Here is an 8,027-nt window from a genome sequence, read left to right on the forward strand (position 1 = left end):
TGACTGTCCGTTTGTGTGGTGCTATTGACAAACTGGCAGGTTCACTACAAGTGCTGAAGGAGACTTGAATTCTTGTGTGTGGAGTTGTTCTTGTAGGCTTCAAACAAGCTTTTCTAGGCAGTCCACACGATTGAGTAACTGAAGGACATTACTGTTCATGTCGATAAAATCTTTAGGTAAGTTCTGTTGTCCTTCAGGATAGCCAGGCAAGCTGGGAGAATCTGGCGTATAAGGATCAAGTGGCATGATGAGGATGAACAATATTGGCAGAAGACGGAAAAAAATAATCTGGGCAAAATGGGAGTCTCTCAAAATTGATAAAGAGTCTCTAGATGAGGCAGTAGCAGACGATAATGAGAGTTCAAATGTGTCGATAAACAGTTATGAACTGAGGAGAAAGTTCACAAAATAACTTATGCTGTAAACAGGAGTGTCCATATGTTGTTGTTCAGCAGGTTCAGGCCTCAAAATAAACGACGGCCATCGACGGCCATGGCCGTCGATGCCCCCATTACTGGCCGTCATGCCCTTCTTCTTTTTGCTAAAAGTTACGGCCACTAAAAATGTGCCCTTTTTTATATGGCCGTGGTGCCCTTTTTCTCATAAATGTGCCCTTTTCTGATATATAATGTGCCCCTTTTGAAAGTCTGCACCTTTTTTTCTGAGCGAGGAAAACTTTTCTCCGATCTCAAAAAGTATTCAATACCTTAGCTTTACCAGCGACATCCAGTGCATGTATGCAGTCTAGTCCGAAGCCGCGCCGAACGATGAGCTAGCTATACACACAGCTGACCGGCCGGCCGCTAGCGCGCTTTACATATGCTATGTAAGCTGCAGCATAAGAATGGACGAGCGCGAGCTCCGTTTGTGTACTACACAAATGTCGCGCGCGCTGTACTGTCCTGGCGAGCGCGCGCGATGCGTAAGTACAGTACTTTGAATGGGAGTGTTTCATAAAGCTGTTCGTCAGTTACGAACAACTTACGAACGACCGGTGATACTTTCTTGGGTGCTAATCAGATTCACATTTTATTACATGTAGCTCAAGAAGGTATCACCAGTCGTGCGTAAAGTCGTTCGTAACTTACGAACAGCTTTATGAAACACAAGTAAATAATGTGCTTTGGTAATGAATCTGATGTATAACATCGACTATGGAAAGCCCCCCCCCACGCCGCGAAACTCAGTGAAAAAGTGCCCCTCAAAAAAGTGGCCTTGCCCCCCAAAAATCCTATTTCGAGGCCTGCAGGTTACACTCACCGAAGTAAAGTAGATTTTAGCTTACGTGAAAATAACAGTCTGTAATTACAGAAGAAGTTGATCTCCGGATTGCAAAAATTGTAGATGGTAGACGGGAGTAAAAAGGAACAGAAGCCTGGAACGGAAAGCTTGAAGAAGGATTGGAGAAGGGCGTGGCGAAGTTCGACCAACGCTGCCACCAGTTGAGGGGTTTACGTTGATGGCAGTAGCAGACGAGGGGTTGTTCTTATACATGTAGGCTGCAGTTGTGGGGTTGTTCTTGTTACGCTGCCACCCAGTTGTGGGGTTAAAAATAATACAAGTCCTAAGGGGAAATGAAGATGTGATCAACTGAAAAAGGGGAAAATACAAGCTCAATCACACATCAAACAGAAGGAAACGGAGAGGAGAAACCAAATGTCAAAATAACAGTCCTACACTAGTATACCTGTACATGTATATCCAAGTCCACCTTACAGTCACACCCACACAAACACACACCAACTCACACCCACACCCATGATTCTAAGCATGAAAAAAATTAACAAATATTTAGTTCTAGTCTTCTAGATCTATCATAATTTATTATTAGACAATTAGTAGATCAGACTCTCTCCCTATATTTATCAATTTTGTGTTTCTATTTATTTCATTTTTTTTTTTGGGGGGGAGTAAAAATTTAAAATAAGTCAGTGTGTTTATGATGTTGTACATGGGTGTCTAACTTTGTTGGCGTGTCAAATTACACTTAAACACTTACAATCTGATTTACCCTGAATAAATACACTTTGTGCTGAAGATTTTAATGTATTGTGATGGTGTTTTAATTCTTAAATAGTTAATGACCAGTAGGCTACTATGCAAAATAAAAATGTAATAAACTTGGGCTGTTTAAAAACCCTTGCAGGCTCCCTTAAAAAAAAGTGCTTGAGGAGCCCGGTTGGCTCCCTAAGAAAACAAGGCAAAGCGATTTTGTGTCTCGCCCACTCATGAAAATAACCAGAAATATCATGATTTGCAAGGGCACACAACAGAACAGAAATCCTGAAGATTTTTCCACATTCTAACATTGGTACAGATCCATTTAAGCAAATGACGATACAACTATCGAAAAATATTTCCGCTTGAGTGAGCACCACTTACTTTTGAAAAGTTAGTGAAAAATGATTTGCGCAGAACTTTGAAATAGCTATGTGAATAAAAGTAAACCTTTATCATGAAGAACACGTAGAATTTAGCAAGTAAATTTTATTTGAAGATATCTTTGACCTCTTTTAACTCATTTCCTTGCCCAATACACTTCGAAGTGTGCATTGAGCCCCGCCCCAACACACCAAGGCCATCAAGACGATATTTGATTTACACTGAGCTGTGATTTACATAAAATGAATTAGGCTTGATTTTCATTTTGACAATCATTGTGAAGCTTGGGAAAAGTGTGGAGAAACAAGTATTAAATGACAAATTATTAAATGTCAACCCACTTTAAATAATAACAAGTGGAATGCCTCTGGCCGTCTCACCTGCATCACGCTGTTCAATATAACAGCAGTGCTGACTTTGAAAACTACTCTTACTCGCACAAGATGTTCAGTGATACATGGTTACTCTTATGTCCACTTTTTTATGAACTAGACCAATAAACTTACAGAGATATGATGGTTATTCAACAAAAAATCCCAACATGGCCAAAGTTCATTGACCTTACATGACCTTTGACCTTGATCATGTGACCTGAAACTCGCACAGGATGTTCAGTGATACTTGATTACTCTTAGGTCCAAGTTTCATGAATCAGATCCATAAACTTTCAAAGTTATGATGGTAATTCAACAGATACACCCAATTCGGCCAAAGTTCATTGACCTTTGACCTTGGTCATGTGACCTGAAATGCGCACAGGATGTTCAGTGATACTTAATTACTCTAATGTGAATGCCCAAGTTTAAAAAACTAGACCAATAAACTTTCAAAGTTATGATGGTAATTCAACAGATACCCCCAATTCTGCCAAAGTTCATTGACCCTAAATGACCTCTGACCTTAATCATGAGACCTGAAACTTGCACAAAATGTTCAGTGATGCTTGATTACTATCATGTCCAAGTTTCATGAATCAGATCCATAAACTTTCAAAGTTATGATGGGAATTCCACAGATACCCCCGATTCGGCCAAAGTTCATTGACCCTAAATGACCTTTTACCTTGGTCATGTGACATAAAACTCATGCAGGATATTCAGTGATACTTGATTAACCTTATGTTCAAGTTTCATGAACTAGGTCCATATATTTTTTTAAGTTATGATGACATTTCAAAAACTTAACCTCAGGTTAAGATTTTGATGTTGATTCCTCCAACATGGTCTAAGTTCATTGACCCTAAATGACCTTTTACCTTGGTCATGTGACATCAAACTCTCATAGGAGGTTCTGTAATACTTGATTAACCTTATGGCTAAGTTTCATGAAGTAGGTCCATATACTTTCTAAGTTATTTACTTATGATATCATTTCAAAACTTAACTTTAGGTTAAGATTTGATGTTGACGCCGCCGCCGTAGGAAAAGCGGCGCCTATAGTCTCACTCTGCTATGCAGGTGAGACAAAAACTTAGTGAAAAGGTGCTGGAGATGTCTGATGTAAACTTTTGTTCAGATTCAGTTATGTCCTCAGATCCAGCTGGCACAAAAAGAGTAAAAGTTGTGCTTACTAAGTGTTGAAATTTCAATTTGGGTGGCAAATTTGATTAAGAATGTCTGAATGTATCTGTTTTTATCTTAATTGACTAAAAGTGCAAGGAAAATGTAGGAAAAATTATTGCAGGGTAAGTTTGATTTCGCCCTTTTCCCTTGACACTGCGTGAAAACAAGCATTTCTGCGCAAGCAGATTTCTGCGACCTTTAAAAAAAATGGACAGTGCTCACTCTAGTGTAACATTCTGTCAAAACTTTTACTTTCATTGGATAGATGAGACCCAAACCCAAGATTATATGTGAAAAAATTACCCACATGTTGTATATTTTTTAATTCCCAGAGCTTTTTTAAAGTGTAAACTTTCTTTTGATACGCACTGTACTTTCAAAGTTATCACATTTAAAAAACTTAACCTTGGTCAAGATTTCGATATTGATTCCCCCAACATGGTCAAAGTTCATCGACCCTAAATGACCCTTGACCATGGTCATGTGACCTGAAACTCAGGCAGGATGTTCAGTAATACTTCATTACCCTTATGTCCTAGTTTCATGAACTGGGTCCATATACTTTCTAAGTTATGATGACATTTCAAAAAACTTAAGCAAGGTTAAAATTTCGATATTGATTCCCCCAACATGGTCAAAGTTCATTGACCCTACATTTAAATGATCTTTGACCTTGGTCACAGGACCTGAAACTCATGCAGGATGTTCAGTAATACTTCATTACCCTTGTGAAGTTTCACAGATTAATAAAATTCACCCCTACAAACTGATTTCACCCTCTAACTATGAATTTCCTAGGGAAATCCATCTGGGTGTGTAGGTCTCCCTGCAGCGTAAGTCCTCAAGGCTAATAATCCCACCTTTGTTACTCAAAGTATCAGAGCGATTTATAGATAAAAATTATTATTTCACCAATATCAAAATTTATTACGTGATTATAAATAATTAGTAGCTTATACTTATTATTTATAATCACGTAGTAAATTTTAGTACTTGTGAAATAATAATTTTTATCTGTAAACTGTTCTTCAAAACGGCATTGCTAACCGGATGTATGTTATAACGAAGCGGTTCAAGGGTCAGGTCTATTGTCTTTGCTTTGTTGACAATGGATAGAGAGATCTACAGGAGATCGGTCGGGTAAGAAATGTCTCATTTTCGCCATTTATAGTGAAATAATTTTTATCCGTTTATACGCATTAGGCACATGAAGGTTCATAGTTAAATAAAATTCACCTACAAACCAATTTCACCCTCTAGCCATGGATTTCCTTGGGAAATCCATCTGGGTGTGTAGGTCTCGCTGCACCTTCTATGGAAAGAGTGTCAAGGCTCCATGTCTGTAGAAGTATATGTCAAAATATTTTTAAAATATCAGACATGGAGTCCTCAAGGCTAGGCTTAACCCAGGGAGCTCCAGCCCGCGAAGCGGGCCTGAGCCCAAGAGCTCACCGTGCATTTACACATACATCACGGGACTAGGGTAGATTGTGGTCACAATAACTTGGAAAGAAAATTGTGAAAAACAGAAATGATGCACTTACCGCGATTACATGGATGACAGCTGCAGCCGTCTGTTTCGAGGAGTTTTTAACTTTTTTTTTTTCTCCTCGTACACAGACAGCTCGCTATCGTGCAGCCACCATTAGGGGACTTGCAATGCAAAATCCCCCCGTCAGGGCTCTTCAATTTTTGTCTTTAATGAATAAAAATTTTGGAAATAAACGCGACCAAAATGCAAATTGATATTCCCTCTTGGCATTAATTGCCAAAAAACAGAGAAAAATCAAGTTAAAAGGAACAAAAACAGTGACTTTCCTCGGCTGTCGCGCAAATTCACTTCCCCGTTTTATCCGATCTTAAGTACATAAACATATGGCCATTGAGTCCCCTTCGGTCTCTGTATTTGGTGAGTGAAGCCAAAGGAGTTCAGCTGAACAACCAACATAACAGAGACCGAAGCTTTTGGTCTAGGGTAGAAAAAGAGGTATCGAGACAGAACTTTTCGTTTTTTTTAGGTTCCAGTCTGTGCCTCGATGTCAGGATACTGCCAAATGATAGATCTTCAATGCTCATCCATATAATCGTGGTAAGTGCATAATTTCTGTTTTCACAATTTTCTTTCCAAGTTATTGTGACCAGAACTGAAGGCAGAATAAGTCCCGCGAGTATGAGTAAATGTACGGTGAGCTCCTAGGCTCCAGCCCGCTTCGCAGGCCGGAGCTCCCTGGGTTAGGCTAGGCCATGCCAATGCATGGCTATGCAAAAAAAAATCATCATATTGAAATAAACCAAATTCAAAATAAGCTTGATCGACATACCATCCAATGTACCATGGCTTAGAATTTGAGCCATCTCTCAAATAAGCTTGATCAACTGTCATGTTAAACACATCTCCAAGCTTCTCAAAATCTGTTTTATAAGGGAAGAACTGGCAGTCATCTTCTGCGCTCTTCAGTGCTTTACTGCCTACTGCATACACCTCCTGAAAGAATTGAAAACTGAAGGTATCTAAAGCTGTCCAGCCATCCATTCCATCCGTCACAAGAAGAGGTCGACTAGAGTACGCATATTTTGCCTTGAACTCATCGGTTGTTAGGTTGGTGCGTATATCTACTGAAGTCATGCCTGCACACATGCTGCAGTTTAAAATGGGAGGTCGGAATAGATCTTGAACAACTTCATGGAGCGGCATAATGCAATGTTCTTTGTCAAGAAACGCACCATCATATGTTTCAACATAAAACTTGGAGATGTGGTAATGAACAGAACCCAGAAAAGAATCCTCCGAAATGACTCCATTTGAAAACAGCGCGAAAAGGAAGAACACTGTCAGAAATAAGCTCACAAAGAACCAAAGAAGAGCTTTGAAATATAGACATCCCATACTAAACTTAGACTCTGCCTCTGGTTGCATTGTGATGATGTTGTCAAACATGTGATACTCCTTGTGAGATTTCATCAACTCTCGCCATTCTCCTTGTGTCATTTGGAATTCTTCAATTTGCTCACTAATTTTGGTAAAATTATCCCTTAAAATGGTCTGGATACTCGTCCTTTTTCCATTTTCATCGGACATGATGATCAACAGTCATTAGTCTGAATTAGCTCGTTGAAAGTAGATTCTAGTTACCGCGGCGGTACCTTTTTCAGAGATCGGGGCCCCGCCTGACGCATGAAAGGGTCTTTCGGGGAACACCGCGCGCGCGTTTCCGTTTTACACCCTGGCGAAGGCATTCTCCGCAAAAATAGCTAAAAAGCGACTAGTGAAGAGTCTACACACGTCGCTGGTTATTGAGAGTCCGACACTGGCGAGTTTCCACCACACACAACCGCACGCAATCTACACTGTAGTCCAGTAGATATTTTTCATACCTGGAAAAGTTGTTAAGTACAAGTTTTTTTTGTTGATTTGCATTCTAGATGGCTATTGAAGTAAATTCAGCTTGGTTGCCACCTTGGCAACCTTGAGCATTTTTTTTAATTAGCCTAATTATCTAATTAGCATATTACGATATGTAATATGCTACTTCTCTTAAACCAGCTAGAAAGATTAAAAACATAAATAATGTCATTTTACTAAGAGGTCCTGTGACGAGGAATCGATTTATAGCAATAAGTTAAAAATTTAAGTTATGCAATGATCTTAATCAGCCTAATTAGCATAAGTGTAATATATACGTATTTGTGGATGTCTATCCCCAAAATCCCCAATATGTAGATAATGCATCCCTTTTAGGGTTTTCTATAGCGAGGAATTCATTTATGACATTATTTTTAAATTTTAGCCAATGTAATTGCTGTAATTAACATAATTAGCATAATGCACTAATTAACACATATACATGTATATGTGTAATACATATAAAAATATATTTTTCTTTGTCATTTCATGTCGAGAATGTCCAAAAACATGATTAATACAGCTACCCTATGCTTGTTTTCTATGACGAGGAATTAATTTCTGACATTATTTTTTCCCCTTTTTACCAATGTAATTGTCGTAATTAGTATAATTAGCATAATGCGCTAATTAACATGTATGTGCAATACATATATTCCTTTGTCATTTTATATCGAAAA

The 8,027-nt window shown here is 38.8% G+C and overlaps 1 protein-coding gene across 1 annotated transcript; it reads right to left on the reverse strand.

Annotated features, from left to right (window-relative positions):
- Positions 1-6,054: 6,054 nt before the first annotated feature.
- LOC121406808 lies at positions 6,055-7,142 on the reverse strand. Its single transcript, XM_041597678.1, has one exon. It carries the CDS (start codon positions 7,021-7,023, stop codon positions 6,055-6,057), a length of 969 nt encoding a protein of 322 aa, XP_041453612.1. The 5' UTR covers positions 7,024-7,142.
- Between the last annotated feature and the right edge of the window lie 885 nt (positions 7,143-8,027).

This window comes from Lytechinus variegatus, chromosome 2, assembly GCF_018143015.1.
Source record: "Lytechinus variegatus isolate NC3 chromosome 2, Lvar_3.0, whole genome shotgun sequence".
Classification (NCBI taxonomy): domain Eukaryota; kingdom Metazoa; phylum Echinodermata; class Echinoidea; order Temnopleuroida; family Toxopneustidae; genus Lytechinus; species Lytechinus variegatus.

Excerpts from the sequence above, each read along its gene's own strand:
- LOC121406808 (XM_041597678.1), bottom strand. The coding sequence starts at position 7,023 with ATGTCCGATGAAAATGGAAAAAGGACGAGTATCCAGACCATTTTAAGG.